This window comes from Silurus aristotelis (assembly GCF_946808225.1).
Source record: "Silurus aristotelis genome assembly, chromosome: 11".
Taxonomy (NCBI): Eukaryota; Metazoa; Chordata; class Actinopteri; order Siluriformes; family Siluridae; genus Silurus; species Silurus aristotelis.
In genome coordinates, this window is record NC_139584.1 from 22,035,832 (window position 1) to 22,060,064 (window position 24,233).

General features: G+C 42.1%; 1 protein-coding gene across 3 annotated transcripts in view; it reads right to left on the minus strand.

The window, feature by feature from the left end:
* cacna2d3a (calcium channel, voltage-dependent, alpha 2/delta subunit 3a) overlaps positions 1–24,233 on the minus strand; it is a 261,628-nt gene that overhangs the window by 106,840 nt on the left and 130,555 nt on the right. For all 3 annotated transcript variants that reach the window (XM_083554430.1, XM_083554429.1, XM_083554428.1), the window contains exons 9-11: positions 19,601–19,675; positions 10,087–10,176; positions 5,430–5,543 (exon numbers count right to left, since the gene is read on the minus strand). In XM_083554430.1, the coding sequence (XP_083410556.1) occupies positions 5,430–5,543; positions 10,087–10,176; positions 19,601–19,675 (279 nt within the window). The remainder of the gene's footprint in view (positions 1–5,429; positions 5,544–10,086; positions 10,177–19,600; positions 19,676–24,233) is intronic.

Here is a 24,233-nt window from a genome sequence, read left to right on the forward strand (position 1 = left end):
ACTCACCTCTGCCCACTACTTTGATTTGAATGCATAAATTAATTTTAGTGATAATGGTTGCAAGACCACAACTGTAAGGGTTCTCTCATTGTATGTCTGTAGCACCACGACTGTCTTTTACTTACTATAGACAGTCTTACACTATATGGACAAAAGTGTGACCAACACCTGACCATATGCCCTTTTTGAACTTCCCATTCCATTTTTAGTCCCCTTTTGCTGTTATAATAACTTCATATGTTAATAGAAACATATTCCACTAGATTTTGTCGTGTGCTTGTGGGGACTTGAGCTCAGCACTTAAAATGGTGCTAAAGTCAGTTAATGATCTTGGAGTAGGAGCTTGATAGGAGTCAACTCAAGATCTTCCACTTCAACCAATGTAAACCTTATTTTCAGGGAGCTGGCTTTGCACACTGCATTGTTATGCTGGAACAGGTTTAGGTCTCCTAGTTGAAAAGAAAATGTAATGTTACATAATTCAAAGACATCCAATACAGTTGTGTGCCTCCAACTATTGCTAACATTTGGGAAAGAACCACATACTGTATGGTTGGAAAAGTCAGGTGACCAAATTATTTTATAGTCCATATACTGAATTTGCTCACAGCAAAACTCATGTATGGTGCAGACCTATTTCCATGTACAAAAAAGCAAGTAATTATAAACCAGCCTTCAGCTAGATAGTGTACATTAAGCACAGTGCTTATAGGTGCTTTTTTATTTTTATTTTTTCAAATAAATTATATATGTGATGTAAATTGACAAAAATGTAAATTAATGGAAAAACTATGCAGAGATAACATATCTGCTAGATGTTACTAAGCAACCAAAACAGCCACTCCAAATTCTTTGATTTGTACATGCAATTTTATGTCAGGATGTATGACTGGATGTAAAATGTGCTCTAAAAACGTGTTTTTTTTTTTAATACAAACCCATTTATAATTGACTAACAAGCTAATGGTTTGAAATGCATTTTACATTCATGGTAAATTAATTTTTGTGTTAAAAAATCATTTTAATTGATCCTAAATGTTAATTTAAAATGAAATTACATTATGGTCAGTATTTAATGTAAATTATTAAATGTAATTTGCTTGTCAATTTTCAGTAAATAAAAGCCTTGATATAAATAAATTACTGATATATAGTATGTTCAGTAATTTTAACCTTTTGTGTAGATGAAAAAAAATGTAAATAAAAAAGTGTTTCGGGTTTCTTTTCTTTTGAGTTCCCTATATGATTATATTTTATCGAAACATACATTTTATACAGTAATTTGAAAGAAGATAAAAATAATAATAATATTGTGTCTTGTAGAATCCTTTTTACAAATATATATTAGTAAGGAAAATACAACTGGTGATTGTTTGCTGCTGACTGGATGATGTGCATTCGCTATATAGTAAACAGAATAGAATGCTTAGTGACTGCTTGATCGAATTTGACACGGATAAACGTAAACCATTGCACAGAATTATAGACGCTCAATTTTTCAGCTTTAGCATCACTCCAGCTTCTATCCTAAAAACCCAGCATTTGTTCCAAAACTGAGATGCAGGTTTGCCAGGTCTGTTCAGAGAAGAGCGTTGCCATGGTGACAGCACCAAAGGTGCCGATGATAAATGCCTATTGTGAGAGTAGATGCCCTCCAACAGGGTCAGTAGTGCCAACCTGCCCAAACCTACTATCTCTTTTTTTTTTTTAAAGAGACACATATAATATAAGTCAAAACTCAAAGAAGTGTTCCAGATGAAAGATTCAAGCAGACGCAAATTCCTTAAGATTTCATCCATTAAAAGACTAATTCGAATTGTAAAACACACACCCTTTTACATACACACTTTTGCAGAAAAATAAATATGGCAGGTGATAATTGGCGCAAATCCAGTGCTCAGACTAGTGTGCACAAGTGTGTGCACTTATGAAAAGCAAAAAAGCACAAATACATAACACGAACCTGCAACAAAAAACACTGTCATGATGGCAGTTACTGACTGTATAGTATTGACGTTAGCTGGTGTAAAGCATTAAATAAGCACAGCAATATAAATCTTAACTGGATTGTGAAGAGTTTTTGTGTGTGTTTTGTTTTAATAAAAAAAAAGTATGTATAAAATAATAATAATAATAATAATAACTGATTAGTAGTGGATTAAGGCTTATTCCATGGTCTGTCTGAATACGCGATTCTGATTGGCTGGATGACGTGTTAAAATCGCTAAACAAACAGATAGTTCCAGTCAGTTTAACCTAAATTAATGCTCTCCCTTATATACAATCATTACTCAGCTAAATAGATGGTTTTGCATGTAACTTATAGAGTGAATATGGATATTTTGATCATTTTAGATAAATTTGATGAACTCATTCACAATTAATGAATACCAACAGCTTCATTTTTTGGTTATTAGTTTAAATTCGGACCGTTATTTGCTTCTGTGCCAATCGTTGAAATCATGTAATGCAGGGGTCCCCAACCACCGGGCTATTTTATTGACTTTCGTGGATTGCATGGTGATTTATTTTGAAGTGTTCACTTCCACCTAGGCGAATTTCCAGCACAGTATTTTCTATGCATTAATAAATTAAGCTTCCACCGATTCTGCATTATGGTACATTTTCATTGGATTTGTAATAATTAAATTAATAATTAAATCATATAATGTGTATAATAGTAATATAATGTGCACATTATTGTGTGTAATGCATATGCAGGTGCATTATTGAAATTCCACTAATAATAATTACAAAGTATGTTAATATAATACCATGTGCAAAATTATACTCAAACCATGCGCAATACAATACCATGTGCAATATCACATCATGTGCAAGGTCACATTATGTGCAATTTGTTCGTAGTTCTTTAGCACTTTCTTTTTTGTATTTTTGAATACATTATACTCAAATATCTATTTTTTGTTTATAATACATGCATATTTTTTTTCTTGTATCTGAAGAAATCTCTGCTAAAATAATTGTAATAAAAAAATATTTTAATATTATTTTTAATAAAGTTCTATCTTTTATCTTATCTTATCTTATTTAATTTATCTAATCTATAAAAGAAATGCAATTATTTCGATATGGTTATATTTAGTTGTTTTAGTAAATAATACTATATCTTAGGATTATTTACTAAAACAACTAAATATAACCATATCGAAATAATTGCATTTCTTTTATAGTTCCTTTCACAAATTGTACTTTTCACTTAACTCATTATTGGGACATATCTGCTGATTTATGAAAAAAAAAAAAAAGAAACGTGAAAGTCTGCAGTTTTAAACATCGCATTATCATAACTCCACAGAGATCTCAGAATCCCGAAAGCATAATGAAAGAAAGTTAGCCATGGCATATTTCAGAAGAACAATGACTCCAGTGTCGGAAAGAGAAGAGGAACATTAACTGCGCAACACATGGCTAGATAATAGCGGTGCGGTTTGTCAGCAGGCCACATGGGAGCACATTATGTGTAGCGCTCACGGAGAAATCATTATTGACGTGGCGCCAGGGGAGAACTTTAACACTGAAGCAAAGTGTGGGTTGGGGGGGTTATAATAATGTTGTGCACAAAGGGGAGAACATTAGCACAGTATTGGGCCTTGCTGTGAAGAGACCTGGCCATGATTTAGGTCAGAAGCACATACACATACACATTTCTATACAGTGTGCATTTTTAAGAGATCTCTCTCTCTCTCTCTCTCTCTCTCTCTCTCTCTCTCTCTCTCTATCTATCTATCTATCTATATATATATATATATATATATATATACAGTGAGGAAAATAAGTATTTGAACACCCTGCTATTTTGCAAGTTCTCCCACTTAGAAATCATGGAGGGGTCTGAAATTGTCATCGTAGGTGCATGTCCACTGTGAGAGACATAATCTAAAAAAAAAAATCCAGAAATCACAATATAGGATTTTTAAACTATTTATTTGTATGATACAGCTGCAAATAAGTATTTGAACACCTGTCTATCAGCTAGAATTCTGACCCTCAAAGACCTGTTAGTCTGCCTTTAAAATGCCTTTACTAACATGGCCAAGACCAAAGAGCTGTCCAAAGACACTAGAGACAAAATTGTACACCTCCACAAGGCTGGAAAGGGCTATGGGGAAATTGCCAAGCAGCACTGTTGGAGCAATCATTAGAAAATGGAAGAAGCTAAACATGACTGTCAGTCTCCCTCGGACTGGGGCTCCATGCAAGATCTCACCTCATGGGGTCTCAACGATCCTAAGGAAGGTGAGAAATCAGCCCAGAACTACACGGGAGGAGCTGGTCAATGACCTGAAAAGAGCTGGGACCACCGTTTCCAAGGTTACTGTTGGTAATACACTAAGACGTTTGATGGTTTGAAATCATGCATGGCACGGAAGGTTCCCCTGCTTAAACCAGCACATGTCCAGGCACGTCTTAAGTTTGCCAATGACCATTTGGATGATCCAGAGGAGTCATGGGAGAAAGTCATGTGGTCAGATGAGACCAAAATAGAACTTTTGGGTCATAATTCCACTAAACATGTTTGGAGGAAGAAGAATGATGAGTACCATCCAAAGAACACCATCCCTACTGTGAAGCATGGAGGTGGTAGCATCATGCTTTGGGGGTGTTTTTCTGCACATGGGACAGGGCGACTGCACTGTATTAAAGAGAGGATGACCGGGGCCATGTATTGCGAGATTTTGGGGAACAACCTCCTTCCCTCAGTTAGAGCATTGAAGATGGGTCGAGGCTGGGTCTTCCAACATGACTGTGACCCGAAGCACACAGCCAGGATAACCAAGGAGTGGCTCTGTAAGAAGCATATCAAGGTTCTGGCATGGCCTAGCCAGTCTCCAGACCTAAACCCAATAGAGAATCTTTGGAGGGAGCTCAAACTCTGTGTTTCTCAGTGACAGGCCAGAAACCTGACTGATCTAGAGAAGATCTGTGTGGAGGAGTGGGCCAAAATCCCTCCTGCAGTGTGTGCAAACCTGGTGAAAAACTACAGGAAACGTTTGACCTCTGTAATTGCAAACAAAGGCTACTGTACCAAATATTAACATTGACTTTCTCAGGTGTTCAAATACTTATTTGCAGCTGTATCATAAAAATAAATAGTTAAAAAATCATACATTGTGATTTCTGGATTTTTTTTTTTAGATTATGTCTCTCACAGTAGACATGCACCTGCGATGACAATTTCAGACCCCTCCATGATTTTTAAGTGGGAGAACTGCAAAATAGCAGTTAATTAATACTTATTTTCCTTACTGTATATATGTGTGTGTGTGTGTGTGTGTGTGTGTGTGTTAAGGTCAAGCATCCAAGAAGCAGTGGATAAGAAGAATTCTGGTGGTGACACAGAGAAATTAATTAATCTCTAATAAATTTATTTTCACTTCATCCATTCCTCTTTTTGAGAAAATTACCTTTTTGTCCGGTGAGTTGTACTTTTCAAAGACGGAGTCATACATATCCACTGCTCCATCCGTCACAAGCATGATGGCTTGACTGCACACACTTCCACGACCTGTTTGATTGAACTGGACACACACATTTTTATGTACACCTATAAAACATTTAATTTATAATTTTTCAAGGTTTATAATCAATAAAATCTAATATAGTGTTTATAACAACCGTCAGAATAGGGAGAAAAAACTGATCTCATTGGCATAGTCGTGGCATAATGGTTGGTGCCAGACAAGTTGGTTTGAGTTTCCTTTCAGAAACTCGAGCTGCGTTGAAACGCTTTTGAAACGCCTCGCGTTGTCCACGCTCTGCATCACATGTGAAATTCGGCCGCGATGTCATCGGTGGGCGACGTCGCACAAACCAGGAAGCGACAAAATGGCTAAGCAATGGTAGCGACATTAGCTTCTATTTGTTCAGGTAAGCGCTTTGTGTGTGAATCTGTGCAAGCAATGGCTCAAAGCAATAAATTAATAAAAAGGTTTTTGCATGTGTGTCCCTCCTTGCCCCCGTTTCATTACATGAGTTATGCGTTGTTTGCTTGGGAGTAAAGCATGCTCAATTGGCTCTCGAGGGAGATGAATGTTCACGCTGTAGCCGTATAGCTATATGCACGCTTCGCTCCTGTAGAGCGCTCTTCGAGGAGAGTGCTCTTCCTCGCGGCTCAGGTCCAGTGCTCGCCAAGGCGACGCAGTGCCCAAGGTCATGGGGCTCGCAGGCCGACCTAGCAGAAGGTATGGAGATAGATGAGTCCCCTCCAGCTTTCCCTGCCAGGCCGAGCACCCGTTCCCGTGGGAAGCATGCCCTGCGGTGGTTTCTTCTCCCGGGGCATGCAACGCAGAGCTCCATATTACTTCCTCAAAAGATGGAGAATTTTTGGAAGCTAGCCAAGCCACGGATTCCTCACAGCCTGTGCTGTTTGAGGAGCTCCTGGAGGTAATGACGCGGGCCGTGTCCAAGCTAGAGATAACTTGGCCGGGTGAGAAGCGGAAGCAACGCTGGATGAGCATTTCCTGTGCCTCTAAAGGTTTACATGTCAGCTATCGAGGCTTATTGTACCCCACCTTTGGGGCAGTCGCTGTGGAAACTACCTCTCGTGATACGTTTCCTACATGCCACCCGGAGGCCTGGGGTCTGGGATACGACCCAGAGTGCCTGTGTGGGATTTGGCCGTTGTGTTGGCAGCTCTATCTAAACCCCCCTTCGAGCCTTTGGCTGAGGTGGCCCTTAGGTACCTGTTGGTAAAGAATGCCTTTTTTCTGGCAATATATTAAGAGGGTCAGGGACCTACAGGCTCTTTCCGTGGCCCTGTCTCTCCTGGAGTTTACCCCTGGCTTGGCCAGTGCTTTTCTCTACCCTAAACTTTTGTATGTGCCTAAGGTGCCTACAGCTCCCTCAAGACCTGTCGTACTGCAGGCATTCTGCCCTCCTCCTTTCCTAGCCCCCAACCAGAAGAAGCAAAATCGACTGTGTCCAATGTTTACCAAGTCCGTGAAGTAAGTTGGAGCAGCTGTTTGTCTGCTATGGCCCTAATAGGAAAGGTTTTCCTGCCAATAAGCAGACTCTCAGCAGATGGAAAGTGAATGCCAATTCCTCATCTTATTAGTCCGCTGGTCTTCCCACTCCTTTCAGAGTCAAGGCTTATTCCACCCGGAGTATGGCTTACCTTTTCTCTTTCACAGAAGCTAATGTCGCTACCATCACTCAGCCGTTTTGTAGCTTCCTGGTTTGCGCGACGTCGTACATCAATGACGTCATGACTTGCCTATTAGCCGGATTTCACACGTGATTCAGATCGTGGACAATGCAAGGCTTTCCCAAAGCATTTCGACGCAGAGTTTCGTTCCCTCAGGGAACTAGGGTTACATACGTAACCTAAAAATGTTTTTCTCTAACTTCTGATTTCCTAGAATTTTCACATACTAGACTCTACAGTTTTCTTAAAATAGTGTAATGAATAAAATCCAGTGAGCTGCAGTTTTGCAAAGAGAAATGCTTTGTTTATGAGAGAGGTCGCTGGAAACCGGCCAGCCTGGTTTGAGCTGACAGAAAGGCTCTGGTAACTCAAATAACCACTGGGTACAATTGTAGAGAGCATAAAAGCTTCTCAAAATGCACAATATGTAGAACATTAAGGCTGATGGAAAAAATCAAGACAATTTCCATTTCTGTCAGCCAAAAACAGAAAGCTAAAGCTACAGTGGTCACAGGCTCATCAAAACTAAAAAAGACAGTTGAAAAATAAAAAAACAAGCCTGATCTGCTGAATCTCAATGTTTGCTGATGCACGTAAATGGTAAAGTGGTAATTTGACATCAACAGCATCAATCTATGGACCCAGAAGTCTAGGCTGGTGGAGATGTTCTAACGATGCGAGGAATGCCACAATTAAGGGCCTGTTATTATCAATTATTTTTTACTTAAATGCCACAGCTTATTTGAGCATTGCTAGTAATTAATTGCATCCCAAAATTTACTCATCTTCCAGCTACAAAAGCAACATGCCGTCAGAAATGCAGTTTGAACCATATCATCAAGTTTCCCGATAACACAACCGTGGTGGCTCTCATCAGCAAGAAGAACGAGTCAGCATACAGAGAGGACAGCTAACCGCCTAAACTAGAGCCAACAACCTGTCTCTAAACGGTGACAAAACTAATGATATGGTTGTTGACTTTAAGAGAGCACAAAGCGGCCATTCTCCACTGAACATCGATGGATCCTCCATGGACAATTTAATTTCTTGGTGTTCATCTGGTGAAGAACTTCACCTGGTTACTCAACACCAGCTCCATCACCAAGAAAGCCCAGCAGTGCCTCTACTTCATGAGAAGGCTGAGGAAAGTCCATCTCCCTCCCCCCATTCTGACCACATTCTACAGAGGGACCATCGAGAGCATCCTGATCAGCTGCATCACTGCCTGGTTTGGGACTGCATCATCTCACACTCACTCAACTGTGTTACTGAGTTGATACAAATCTAAACTCTAACATACACTCAATTCAAATTTCAATTCGCATACATCTATGTCTTAAGCACCAGCCACTTCATATTATTATTTTATTATAACTATTATAACTGTTAACATGCTGTTTTGCACATCTACTTGATTGCTGCTGTTGCTGTTTTGCAACATTTGCATATTTTGTGTTTATATTTACAAGTACACTTGTTTACAGTACTTTTTTTACACATTGTACTGTACACAATATACAGTAGGTTTACTGGCAGCACTATTATAGGTTTTGTGTATCTGTCCTACACTGTCTTATGTTGGACTGTTTGCACTAGGTTGCACACTATGCACTTTATGTGACAAGGACAACTTACTTTAGTACTTAGCTCTATGTTTTGTTTGTAGCTCTATGTTGTTTTATGTAGCACCAGGGCTCTGTAGAAATGTTCTCATTTCACAGTGCACTACATCAGCTGTAAATGGTTGAAATGACAATAAAAGCTTCCTGACTTGATTTGAACATCTAGCCTCATATTGCACCATCATATGGCTTTCACAGTCAACAGATCTACAACACTCTGGGGATGTGTCATAGAGAAGACTCGAATCATGTGATTCAATCATATCAACATTTACCAGGACATCAAAGGCATGTTTCAAACATCGTGTAGAATACATTTCTACAAGAAATTAAAGCTGCTCTGATAGCAAAGGGATGTCCTGCCAAGTATGAGTACAGTGTTAATAATTAGAATTAGGTGCTCAGTCTAATATACTACCAGAATAACAAATAGTGATTAGCTGTCATATCAATTGGTAAAATCATTTTATTTCCCTATCACCAAACAGAAAGGCTTTCATAGTTGAACTACGCCAATGCCATTGGTTATTTAAAGAAAAGCCAATAGCTACCATAGCAACTTCACGCTGTTATACATCCCAGAGTGCACGTTGTTTTGATGGAATTCTCATGAATGACATCATCCATTAACCTTGCATTAAGGTCAGACATGTTGTCTGTTATCTAATTATTGTAAAATGAATCAGCCTCTATCGAGTGAACCAGAATTTTATTTAACCATAGGTAAGTGAAAGTTAATGTTCTTATTTAACTCCATTACTGATAAAAGCAACAGCAAAGGGAGAAGCTGCATAAAATATTAGTCATTATCAGTCAATCAAATAATTGAAATTTGCCAATAAATGTAGACACCCTAAAGTTTACATAATTATTTATTGTCTGTTCTAAAAGAATAAAACATTAGTAGACAGAATGAAAGTAATAATGGAAAAAATTAACACTATTATCTAATCTATGTGAAAAAAAATATTTGACCTTTTTGTATGTGAGGAGATTACAGTGTAAATCTTGTTAATAATAGGCATTCTGATAGAAACACCCCTATAGAAGTTGTGGAATCTTTGGTTTAGAATGTCTAAAAAAAAAATGTGTGGATTGTTCCTATATATTTCAGAGTATATGTTCTGTCAAACCATTGTAACTCTGGGACCATCTGTATAATTAAAAAAATCTATATCAAGTGGTACATATAATAACACCAATGTACTAGTACTAGTGTGAGTAGTAAATTTCTGAAGAAATGTTTGTGTGTGTCTGTCTGTCTGCCTCTCTGTTTGATGGTCTGTTTTTACTCACATTATCAAGAAGTTCAAAAGCTTCAGTAAGAGCAATATCCAGCATCCCGATCCCCTTAGCATATAGTTTATCAAGGTGTTCCCGGAAATGCTGCAGAGAAAGGATAAAAAAATTAAAAAAGTCAGTCTGTTTATTAATCCACACAGTGACCCCAAAAAGTGAAAAAGAACTGGAGCTGTATTCACAATTGTAATTGTAATTGGTAATTGTTACGCAGTAATTTCAAATCTAAGATGAATAGTGGATTCAGTGATGTCTCATTACTCATGATTCATCAAAAGAGGCAGATGGGGCTGAGTACAACCATGTACAGTATATTAGCTGTTCAGCAAATATTTCACCTCATAAAGAGCTTATTCACAAAACATTGACAATTCTAATTAAATACTAATTACTATCACATGGAGTCAAAAATAAGATAAACAATACACTAACAGATTCTTGGGGCAGGATTTGCACTGCTCAATGCTTGCTTTGTGAACATTTTAAGAGGAGGGCACGAACAAAACAGTTAATGAAGGAGGTTGCCAGATTGCGCTGTTTTAAAAATAGTATGCTAAAAGATGTACTTAACAAATAATTGAAATAAAATCAAATACATTTTAGCAAAGTGCAGACAGTGAGGGTATAGTGCACAGGAGATGGTGTACATTATGTCAAAGATATGGCTAGAGAACATTGGATTATTATTTTTTGTGTTTTGGTGTATTTCTCTATCCCTGTGTATCTGTGTGTGTGTGTGTGTGTGTGTGTGTGTGTGTGTGTGTGTGTGTGTGTGTGTGTGTGTGTGTGTGTGTGTGTGTCTGGGCATGTGTAATGTAGTCTAAAGACCCAATGGACCTCATCTGTGTGATTTATTATAAAAAATCGCCTCAAGGAAAGCAGTGAAATGTTGTTAGTCTAAATAAACCTCATTGTTTGTCGCTTACACAGAAACACACACACACACACACACACACACACACACACACACACACACACACACACACACACACACACACATTCTTCATCACCTATATCCAGACCACATGACACCTCTCTGTCACTGGGTTGATGAAAAAGCACACACCTTATAATTAAAATGTCTACAGGCATTTTCTATTACATACACTACTTCATTTTTTTATATTAACTAGTTTTCAATTTAGAACATGCTAATGTGTGTGTGTGTGTGTGTGTGTGTGTGTGTGTGTGTGTGTGTGTGTGTGAGTGAGTGAGTGAGTGAGTGAGTGAGTGAGTGAGTGAAAAAAAAAAAAAAAACAGTGCTTTTTCTTCTCTTTTGATTGTATCTGCAGGGATAGATGTCACTTAGAAAGCAACTTGATGTCCTGTTGTGCCCACCTGTTGTGCACAGATACTCTCCGTCTCTCATTTATAAATTCACAAAACTTCATAAAAGGAAGGAGTAGTCCCAGCCACTGAACTGAACTAATTTATTTTAGATTACCTAACAGGAAATTTACGCTACACATAAAGTTTGCTTTTTTTAGAATTAAGATTTTCTACATTTTCTCCCAATCTGCTTCATGGCAGAGGGGCTAGAAAGAAGCCTCTCCTCAATGAACATGGGGAGTTTGCTAACAGGCACCTGAAGGAATCTCAGACTGTTTGGTACAAAATTCTCTGGTCTGATAAAACAAAGATTAAACTGTTTGGCCTGAATTCTAAACATTGTTCTAAATATCTAAAGGAAATCTGGCAATGCTCATCACCTGCCCAAAACCATCCCAAAAGTGAAGCATGATGGTGGTAGCATCATGATGCTGTGGGGGTGTTTTTCTGCAACAGGGACTGAGCAACTGGTCGGGGTTAAGTGAAGGCTGACTGGAGCTGACTGGATATCCTGACTGGATATCCTCATTAAAAAAACCTGTTCCACAGAACTTAGGACTTCAGACTAGGCTGAAGGTTCACCTTCCTACATGACAATGACCCTAAGCACACAGCCGAAACACCACAGGAGTGGCTTAGTGAAAACTCTGTGAATGTCCTACAATGGCCCAGCCAGAGCCCTGACTTGAACCCTATTGAACATCTCCTCGGAGAGACCTGGCTGTCCACCAACAGTCCCCATCCAAACCACCTTGAGAGGATTTGCCATGAAGAATGGCAAAAAATCCCACAATGCAGGTGTACAAAGCTTGTTGCATTTTTTTTTCAATAACCTTCTATGTTACATTTTGATGTTAGTTATACTAATGCTGATTCTCTGTTGTAAGCCATCAAAACTTAATTTTAGTGATGCTTATGCTGTAACTATCAAATGTCAATTTGTCAATCAAAACACTATAGACAAATTGATTGTTTCGGTCAAATTATAACCAAGTTGCATCAAGTTTCTAGGCTTCCTGGGCCTTGTGCTGATGCAGCCAGGTTGTAGGTGCATTTCAATAAGTTTAAAAACACCAAATATGTCTAATGCATAAAATAAGTTAATGACATAATACATACTTCTTTTTACTATTTAAGAAGAAAAGAGAAGAGGAAAAATCACAAAACAAGTGGCATCAATGGAACACCAATAGACTTTTAAGGACAAATGAGGCACATATAATATGACTGAATATAATACAGTATAAGAAGTGCTTGACCAAATCATTTGTTTAAAAAAAAACCATTAAGTTAAAAACAAAAGCGTAATAAGATAAAACATCTAAATATTCAAAATAATAAATATTATAATTAAAATACCATATACAGTACCTGGGCTCAAGTGTAGCACAAGATGGGGAAGTTCCTCATTGTCAGGCTGCAGACGCGGAAGCCGATATAGTCCGATCATTGTCCTTTTATTTCAACAACCGTACAACACAAAAACACTCATAAGCCGTTGAAAACAACAAACAAAGACATCCGCTCGATACGCGTTGTCCGCTATGAGTTCGAATGTCCCAAGCATAATCCATAAAGCATTCGGCAATGAGTAATCCAAGTCGGAAGTGGAATTCGCATACAGCCGGCGGTCGAGCAGCCACGCGATTGTCCAGCTTGACAATATAACGACCGACAGCCTGTGACTCAAGAACGTGAGTTTATGTAGTCTGATCTTTCATGAGCCACAGCTGTCGGTAATCTTGGGAAGCAGCGTGACTGCTATCGAGGGGGGCGTGGCAGGGTGGATCTCTGACAGCTACAGACGGGGGCGTGGCAGGGTGAATCCCTGACAGCTACAGAGGGGGGCGTGGCAGGGTGAATCCCTGACAGTACCCCCCCCTCCAGGGGCGACACCTGACGCCCCAAAACCCACCTATGCCAGGCGGGCCAGGGCACTCCGAGGAAGGCCTCCTTAGATGCCTGGGAGCAACGGAGGCCTGGTGAGCATCCTCTGCGGAGAGCCGGCATGGAACAACACCTTGCAGGAGGATCCGGAACGGAGCCACGCCCTCGGTGCTGACGGGAGGCTGAGTAAAGCCCCTGGCGGGGATTGAAGCCGGAGCGATCTCCATGGCGGGGAACCGGAACTGGACGCCAACCATGACAATGACCGGGGAGTGGAGGACGTCCCGGGCGGAGACCAGGAACGTCGTACCACCCTCTAAAGGGACCTGGAGGACCGACGTCGCCGTCAGAGGGACCTGGAGGACCGACGTCGCCGTCAGAGGGACCTGGAGGACCGACGTCGCCATGCGGGGATCCTGTGGGCGATCCGTCGTCCTGAAGAGGACCTGGAGACGAGCCGTCGCCTTCTGCGGGCGCTGGAGACGAGCCGTCGCCTTCTGCGGGCGCTGGAGACGAGCGTGGAGCTCTCTTTGGGACACTGAAGCGGAGACGAGCTCGTGGGGTCGCTCGGAGGCGGAGACGAGCTCTCGGGAGGAGCCTGGAGCGGAGACGAGCTCTCGGGAGGAGCCTGGAGCGGAGTCGTGCCCTCTTGAGGAGCCAGGAGCTGGGCGGAGCTCTCTGGAGGGACCTGGAGCTGGGCGGAGCTCTCTGGAGGGACCTGGAGCTGGGCGGAGCTCTCTGGAGGGACCTGGAGCTGGGCGGAGCTCTCTTGGAGGTCCTGGGGCAGAGCCGAGCTTTCCGTGGGCGAGATGTCGCCTTGGAAGGGGCTCTGGGATGTGGCGTCGTCTGGAGAGGGACTCGGAGGAGTCACTTCGCCTTCTGTGACCGGAGGTGTCGGCGCGGCGCGGCGCTGGTAGAGACCCTGAGACTCTGTGGCGGCGCAGCGCTCTCGTGACGAGACTGTGGCGGCGCGGCGCTCTCGTGACGAGACTGTGGCGGCGCGGCGCTCTCGTGACGAGACTGTGGCGGCGCGGCGCTCTCGTGACGACTGTGGCGGCGCGACGCTCTCGTGACGACTCTGTGGCGGCGCGGCGCTCTCGTGACGACTCTGTGGCGGCGCGGCGCTCTCGTGAAGACTCTGTGGCGGCGCGGCGCTCTCGTGAAGACTCTGTGGCGGCGCGGCGCTCTCGTGAAGACTCTGTGGCGGCGCGGCGCTCTCGTGAAGACTCTGTGGCGGCGCGGCGCTCTCGTGACGACTCTGTGGCGGCGCGGCGCTCTCGTGACGACTCTGTGGCGGCGCGGCGCTCTCGTGACGACTCTGTGGCGGCGCGGCACTCTCGTGACGACTCTGTGTCGGCGCGGCGCTCTCGTGACGACTCTGTGGCGGGAAAGCACGCTCCTGGAGACACTGTGGCGGCGTGGCACGCCCACGGGAACCTCGGAACAGAGCGGCACGCCTGTAGAAGCTCTGTGACGGCATGGTGTGCTCGCCGACGCTCGGAGATGGTGTGGTGCGTCCACGAGAACCCCGGAACACAGCAGCACGCTGGTAGAGACCCTGAGATGAAGCAGCCCTCTCATCAAAACATTGGGGCTGAGCTGCAGGCTCATGGGAGATCCGGCACGGAGCCGCGTGCTCTTGAGAACCTTGGAATGGAGCACCTTCCTCCTCAAGGGGACTGTAGTGGAGATCCACCACCTCTATCCCCAACTTCCCCAGAAGCAGCCCGCTGAATTCGGCGAGTGAGCCGAATTTGCCGCCTTTGGCGCTCCATAGTGAGCTGGCTTTGGCAAGAACTTCTCCAGACAGGAGGGAAATACAGAGGGCAATCTTGGCTCGTTCGGAAGGAAACCGGGAAATGTTAACAGCCACATACTCGCCGATGCCTTGCAGAAATCCGCCCAATTCGTCTTTTTTCCCCGAGTAACGAGCCGGTAATCCCCTCGCGCTCTCTGAGGGGCGTGGCGCAGCCGCGCTCTCATGATCCGGCTTCTGTGGATCTGAACCGCGAGAAGCGGCACTGAGCTTCCGGAGGAAATCCGAAGCCGGGTTCAGCTGCCGATCCGTTGCGGTCGGAATCGCGGAATGGCGAATCCGCGTTCGGTATAGGTCGGTCGTTCTGTCAGGCTGCAGACGCGGAAGCCGATATAGTCCGATCATTGTCCTTTTATTTCAACAACCGTACAACACAAAAACACTCATAAGCCGTTGAAAACAACAAACAAAGACATCCGCTCGATACGCGTTGTCCGCTATGAGTTCGAATGTCCCAAGCATAATCTATAAAGCCTTCGGCAATGAGTAATCCAAGTCGGAAGTGGAATTCGCATATACAGCCGGCGGTCGAGCAGCCACGCGATTGTCCAGCTTGACAATATAACGACCGACAGCCTGTGACTCAAGAACGTGAGTTTATGTAGTCTGATCTTTCATGAGCCACAGCTGTCGGTAATCTTGGGAAGCAGCGTGACTGCTATCGAGGGGGGCGTGGCAGGGTGGATCTCTGACAGCTACAGACGGGGGCGTGGCAGGGTGAATCCCTGACAGCTACAGAGGGGGGCGTGGCAGGGTGAATCCCTGACACTCATAGTCCATTAAGCAGGTACATTTTTCACATATTTTTTACTACAAGTCTGTAATACTGTGCAGGAGCCAAACTGAGTTTAACCTGCTGCGATTAAAACCGCACGTCAGTGCAGTCCAGAAAAACGAATCGACACAAATAATAGAGCTTGTTATTATCTTTACTCTTTTGAAGTTTTGTTCAAGTTAAAAGCATTCAGGCTGTGAATTTGATTATACTGCCAGCAGTGCACTGTAAGTAAGGCGAAGGCAAATGCTAAATAGCTGTCTTGTAAAATTAGTGTATTATTTGGCAAAACTTATGCAAATATAATACCGGTCATGTTCAGATAAACCGTTTGAGTTTTACAATGAACAGTATTAATACAAAATTCTAATACCATTAATTATTGATAATGGATGGTATTGTTCAATAATACACCCAAAAAGCTTATAATTAATTTAGAATATAAATAAATTTATATATTTGGTTTGGTTGTTATTTCAGGGCATTTGGGAACAATCCTGCAATCAGTATTCCTCTTCACTGATGCTGTTTATTCTACAATTGATTTGATTGACTGATAAGAATAAAAAAAAAAAACATATAACATTCATCCAAACAGTTTCATTGTGTCTTGATATTGATTCTACAACTTTCTATGAATGTACTAGATACTTTATGATGTACTTTATAATCCACACCCTGCTACTAAAAGATAATCCTTCAATTCCTGTTTCATTTATTGCAATAGAGGGTGCTTACTAATATGTCAGTTCAGAGTTATCCCATGGATGTGCCCCTGAGTTAGGATCTGGTGATTATAAGGGTCATAAAATATAATTTACATAATTTTACACCAGTCAGTCAGTCTTCGTGTCCTATGTACGAGGCATTGTCATGAAAAAGCCAATCCCATTTGGATAGAAAAGCGTTCCATTATAGTATGGTGATCAGATATGATTACATTTGCATGCATTTGCAGTGAACTTTCCCCTCTAATAATATGGATGGACCAAAACCAAAATGCAATCTACAACATTAGAGAAGCACCTTTTTGTTATGTCATAGGGGATTTAAAAAATGTATAGAGTATTATCTACACAGATAAGGACATATTAAATAAAATAAACATAATGAGTAGTTGCTGATAGACTGTTTTTACTAACATTCTAGGCTGGGTTCAAAAGTACTCTGACATCTGGCATCAAATAAAAAAATTACTTCTTATAAACAGACTTGAGATACATTGGTCTATAAATTGTTTATTGCTTACTAAGATTCATTCTCATCAGTATAACTCACGGATGATCATGTCCTGCACTGACTTTCTCAATAAATAGGACCTAAATAACAGTTGCTCTTCCATTGTCTTTACATTTTGCAAATCATGCACATAATGGTCTCTGAAAATGAGTTTCCATCCTCAAGCTCCAACACAATTTATTCATATCTTTCCCATAGTTATAAATGCAGATGTTAATTAAGTTACTGGCCCCTGCAAACTAAAGCTCCTGCTACACTTATTCCACCTTGGGGCACTTTAGCGTAACTAATCCAAATCCTGGCATGTTTATGAAATTAGAAGAAAACTAGAGAATGCAGAGGAAACCCATACAAATACTGAGAAGCTTATGAAATTTAGGATCAGCATAGGCATGTATAATGAATAGCTAAAATAAAAACTGAGACAGACAAAGGACAAAGACAAAGCTCTGTTAATGGAAAAGTATGATTTAGCTCAAGTGACCAAAAGGAACAAGGAAATATGTTTCAGATTTCAGTCAATTTTCCACCCTCAATCTTTCCACCTTGCTGTCAGATTCTGTTCTTTCCTACTCCCCCCCCACCCAACTCAGCCTCTGATGTGTGTTGTCAAGAGTAATCAAAGTAATAACTTCCACTGTCTGTCTCGGCTCCATCAATCCTATTACCTATGTGTGTGTGCATGTCTGTAGAGAGTCAGAGAACAGAGGGAAAGAGATGGAAAGACAGACAGAGAGAAAAAGGCAGGCAACTATCAGACCTTATTGTATGAGACAAATCTAGTTGCAGCAAGTGATTGCATGGAACTGGAGTTCCCTTTGATACTAATGCACATTGCAGATAAGACCAAAAATCTTGATAGCATCACCAAATTCGGTTTTTGTGTCTTCCTTGAGTAATGTCTATAACATGTGTCTATGATAAACATATACAACTGCAGATTATCCAGTATTTAAAAAGATCAGACTATTTTTGATAAAAATAATGACTTAAATAACATAGTAGAAAAATGGTATAAGGAACCTACCCACCCTAAGACATACAGGAGGTGGTACCAATACAAATGTTTTGGAGTGTAATGCCGCTAAATAATGCCTATGTGGAGAAGACACTGCTCATACAGTGGCATGCCATGGTAAGAACTAAGTGTCTGGCCCACATCTATGTCATATTGATTATGTTTATATAGTACCATAGAGGGCAAAGCAAGGAATGCTCATTAGGTTTTCTATGGGGATACATCTGTCCACCACATGCAAGCATATATACAAGGTAATTTTTTTGATGAAGTGATGTGGAGAGAGCTAATTCAGTTTCTTTTTCTGCATTAATGAAGTCCAGATATTTGTTGAGGGTTTCACGATAAAAATTATAAAATTTTATCCTTGCTGCTTTGTCCACTTGTCAAAAAAAGTCTTTACATGTTTTCACTAAAGAAACCGCAGCAACATTTTTCATCTATTGAATTTTCTAGTGCCATGATTTTGTGCAGTGCAGTTTTGAACAAGCACATTATTCTGAGATTGTTCCACAATTTTTAGACACAATCAGATTGGTGAAGCTCTGCCCATCTGTACTTCTGAGAGACACTGCCTCTCGAATCTACATTATTTATACCCAACCATGTTACTGAACTGTTTTCAATTAAATGTTCAATGAAAATGTTTCTCTAACTGCCTGCTATAGAGCTCTGACCTTAACCTTTTTTGAACACCATTGGGAAAAATTAAGCTCAAATCTCCACAAGAAGACCCCAGGTCTACTCACTCTACATTAGTACCTGACTTAATAAACACCCATGTGGCTGATTGAGCACTAATCTCCACAAATGAACTCCATAATCTAGTGGAACATCTTCCCAGAAGAGTGGAGGTTATTATAACAGCTAAATGGAGACTAAACGTAGAATGGGATGTTCAAAAGCACAACAAATCTAATGGTCAGATGTAGAATGTGGACAAATGTTTGTCCATATACATTATAACCTACAAAAATATGAAATAATGCATGAAGTCTCAAAATTGATTCCTTGGTTTTGTGTTGTAAATTATGCATTTTGCTTTATCAAATAGTTTTGAGAAAGGAACTGAAAAAACACTGGACTGTGTGCACCTTAGAGCTGGTCTAAGAAATCAATCAGAACAATTATTGGCTTACTTCACCTAATTTGCAATTAACTGAGAAAATCAAACTTAACTTTGTCTCTTTCGAGTGTGAACATAGGAATTGTATTTACCTTCTCTAATCACAACATCACTCACAGGCTAAGCTCATATACACATATTACTTACAATGGATAACAAAGCTCAGGTGCACCATGGTAGTCATTACCCCACAAACAGGTCTGAAGATAAACCACATCTGTACTGTACTTGCTATATATACATTCATACAATTAACTATTTAAAGACACATATAAGTACTTACTGTATATAAAATACAAACTCATACATGTAATTACTTACATCTTTGTTGGTGATGTCTGCTTGTACCAGAGTTCCATTCAGACATGGTTCTACATAACGCAGTTCCTCGTTGTACTGCACACATAAAAAGGGAGGGAAGTGGAAATTAATAAAAGCTTAATTCTGTTTAAACATTACTCTGTGTGTATGTGTGTATGTTTGTGTGTAAAGGGTAACTTTACAGTCTAAATTACAAATGCGCAATAAAAGCTTGTTCATTTACACAAACAAACTGCATATGAAACACATTCCCAACATATTCTGTAGAGAGATGCAGACTTGCCTGGAGAAGTAGAAACAAGCAGGGTAAACAGTTACTGGTTGAAAATACAGTCAACCCCCGAAAATCACAAGTTCTCATTTGTAGCCTAACAGCAAGCTACGGATTATCCAAAAATTCTCGGGAATCCGCAGCGGGACCAAATGTTCAGGAACGTTAGGAATACAGTTGAAACTATGTTTTCACTAAGAATGTTATTAAACAATGTTAAAACACATTATTGTATAAAAGTGACATAATGTCTAGATTAATTCACTAAGGTACCATAGTTCATGGGGGGGTGCGTCCAAAATTAGCAGATTTTCATAACTCGCGTCTTGGAACCCCGTGAGTTCCGGGGGACCACTGTATTGTATACAGGAAGAAGCCAATTAAATTATCAGCTCAATCAGCAGGCCATGTCCAAGCTCAAGTTAGCTTGGCCCAATGAGAAGTGAAAGCAGCGCACACCCAGTAAGCAGGATGAGCACGTCCTGCGGCCTGCGTCACAGTCCCCATGCCGGGCCTGCCTTTTATCCCAGATTTGCACGCCAAGGTGTCAAAGTCCCGGGAGACCCCATATGCGGCCCATCTTTTTTTCTCAACGAACCACGCTGTACACGAATGTGTTGGGTTTAAGGGGTTCGGTTCTAGTAGGCAAGGCAGCAGGTCGACAGCACCTTTATGGCCACCAAGGAAACGGCGAGGGCCATAGGTCGGTCCATGTCAGCGCAAGTAGCCACAGAAAGGCATCTTACCCAACAGGGACAGGGCTTTCCTGCTGAACACCCATGAGGCTGCTCAGCGGAGCGGGGCACATGGCACATAAACTGCCTGGAGATGCTGGTTGTGTTTCTAGCATTCAAACACTTCCTATTAGACTTGAAGGATCACCATGTGCTGGTCTGTACAGATAACACATTAGTGGTCTCGTACATCAACCACCAGGGGGTTCTCCAATCTCACCCCCTGTACAGGCTGGCACGGCAGATCCTCCTGTGGTCCTAGTGAAACTGCTCTCATTGAGGGCTGTCTATATGCCGGTTCACCTGAATTGGAGAGCAGATGCCCTTTCAAGGCAAGGGCTGAGGCACGGGGAATGAATGATATGGTGGAGGTTTTACAGAGCCCAGGAGACTTCGCACTGTCCCTCTAGTTCTCTATCTCTCAACCCTATGGGGCTGGACACCATGGTACAAACGTGGCCGAGCCTATGCCTGTACGCCTTTCCCCCTATCGCGTTGCTCCCGGGAGTTCTGGAGAGAGTTTGCTGGGAAGGAGCCTGTCTTCTCCTAGCACTAGGTTTACTGGCTTTTTTATTTTCTGGTGCAAGTCCAGAGGTGTTATTCACCCCTGTTGAGATTTTCACAGTTCTTCAGCTCGATTCTCCTCCTGCTTTTGTTGTGCAAACCACCCATCACCTATGAGGACTGGCACATTTGCATTTGTTTACTCAGAGTAGCTCAGATCAAAGGCAGGCCAAACCTTTGTGTGTAACTTGGAAACCTTTTGAAATGCCTGCCTTATCTATACAAAATATCCCACACATTGACTGAGCTGCAAATTTTAAAGACATTATATGGAAACACAAGTCTGTTTTATTTATAAAAAAAATTTGTGAAAACAGAATGAAAAGTTGCTAATACATAATATATAATACATAACAATGACATGAATAAAATGAAAACTTGCTAGCACTTCAGTCTCCAATGTATGTTTGTAGACAAATGTCATAAGCTGAGTGAAGTTATGGTTTATTCTGTCTATTGTGACTGTGTATGTAAGGGAGTGGCATTGCATGACTACAGCACAGTGCTGTGCATAAAAGCAGACCGACCCAGGCGGGAGAATAATTTCTTCTTCGCATTTTTGAGAACGCACATCAGGATGGCCTCCGTATCACTGCCACGCATGAAGAGCCTCTCCACGCAACAGGCTTTGGCCTGGCTTCAGGAAATGGATGAAGCAGACTCTGATAGAGGGAGATTTTATTTGTCCAGCAGGCCACTGATACCTCCTCGGAAGAATCTGAAAAGGAGACAGAAAAAGAACCCAACATGCCTCCACTAAAGATGCACCGTGGTACTGGGAAGCTCTGTCTGAGCCAGACGGCAAAAGACGGCACTGTGTGGGTAGAGGAGGACATTGGAATGCCCAGTGCAGTAGCAAATCACTCGTGCTTCACTGCGCAAGCTGGACCCACAGAGTCTGCTAAGGTTTGTCATTGCCATAGTACATATGATATTTATATAAACCCATTTAGAGTGAGATTCATGTAAATTTACCATTCTCTATTTGTTTATCTTCCGACAGTGTAAAATTACAAGCGTGCTCCAAAGCTTCCTTTGCCTAGACGTGGGAATGCTGCAGACCATCAGGGACAGAACAGAGCCAGACTGGAATTCGGCAATTCATGAACTGATGGCATTCATTTCAATTCTGTTTGTAAGAGCAATCATGTGTCCCGTTGGTGCCATTGTGGATTGCTGGTCAGAAAGCTTTCTGGTGCCAGTAATCAAAGAGACAATGCCCCGAGATAGATTCATTTAAATTATGCAACACCTTCGATTTGATGACAAGGACATGCGGGCAGAACGGGTGAAAACAGACAAATTTGCTGCGATCTCCGACATCTGGACACGCTTCAACAAGAACTGTGCTGAGAGTTTCACTCCAGGAGAACACATGACCATAGATGAACAGCTGTTCCCTACCAAGGTTCGTTGTCCATTCATACAGTATATCGCAACCAAGCCAGACAAATTTGGGATCAAGTTCTGGATGGCCACGGATTTGGAGACCAAATATGTCTGCAATGCATGTCCTTACTTGGGAAAGGACCCCAGTCGTCAGAAGGGAGAGAGGCTGGCAGAGAACGTGGTCATGAACCTGATGAAGCCATTTTTGGATGATGGGAGAAATGTCACGACGGACAATTTCTTTACTTCACTGTCACTGTTGCACTGCTGACTGCTGCAGCGCAAAACAACGCTACTGGGCATGACTCTATCTCTCTCTCTCTCTTTCTCTCTCTCTCTCTCTCTCTCTGCTTTTACAGTGTGGTGTAGACGTGTTGGACCAAATGGCGCGGATGTATTCCGTAAGAGCAGCAACACGCAGGTGGCCAGTAGTGTTTTTTTTACAATATGCTGGACCTGGTGGTGGTGAATGCCTACATTTCAAACAAGGCATGTACAGGGTGGACAGGCAAAAGAAGATTGTTTCTGAGTCTTCTAGCTAAGGAACTTCGTTGCTGATTCATGCAGCACAAGAAAATATTGGCACAGAGGCAGGCTGCTGAAGCTGCAGCAGCTGCTGTGCCAGGGACTGAACAGACAACGCAGTGCCTGGTGCAAGAGAGCTGCAACAGGAATCACAGCAGGTTTACCTGTGCAACATGTCAGAAATTTACCTGTGCCAAATGCAGGGACGATGGACACTGGGTCTGCAAAAGCTGTAAAGTTTGAAACACTTTAAAATAAAACAGACTTGTGTATCCATATATTGTAATTGTGTCTCTTTTGTATAAATACTGCAGGCATTTCTAAAGGTTTCTATTTCACACACAAATGTTCGGCCTGCCTTGGCTTGCCTAACAAATGCAAATGTGCCAGGCCTCACAGGTAATGGGTGTGTTTTGCACAACAAAAGCAGGAGTGGAAACCATCCTCCATTCCAGAGCTTTCTCTACAAGGAGGTCGTATGCTGCTAAATGGCACCTGTTTGCTGCGTGGCATGAGCACCACCAATTAAACTCAGGTAACATCCCGGTTGGTACATTGCTGGTGTTCCTGCAGGAACAGTTTGCCACAGGATTGGCTTCTTCAACCCTGAAGGTTTACATGTCCGCTATCGCAGCTTATTGTACCCTGCCTGCGGGGCAGTCACTGGGTGAACACCCCCTAGTGACATTTTTCCTGCGTGGCAGGAAGAGGACCGGGATGCAACCCAGAGTGCCTGTGTGGGACTTGGTCGTTGTCCTGGTGGGTCTGTCTGAGCCCCCCTTCAAACCCTTGGCCAAGGTGACCCTTAGGTACCTGTCTATTAAGATGGTTTTCCTTCTGGCTATATCCTCCCTGAAGAGGGTTAGGAACCTACAGGATCTTTCTATCCCACTCCAGGACATTTGCAATACTGCAGGCTGGTCCACCCCGCTGACCTTCGTCAGGTTTTACAACCTCAACCTTAGAGTTGCTCCTCTGTCCTGCGTTCTGGTTGTGCTCTCACACACTAGGAAAGGACTGGTCAGTTTGGTGTGATTGGACACTCGTTTCCAAAGTGTTGTGATGCAGCTCGAGTTCCCGAATGGGAATGTCTCTAGGTTACGTATGTAACCCTAGTTCCCTGAGGGAACGAAACATTTTCTCTAAGCCA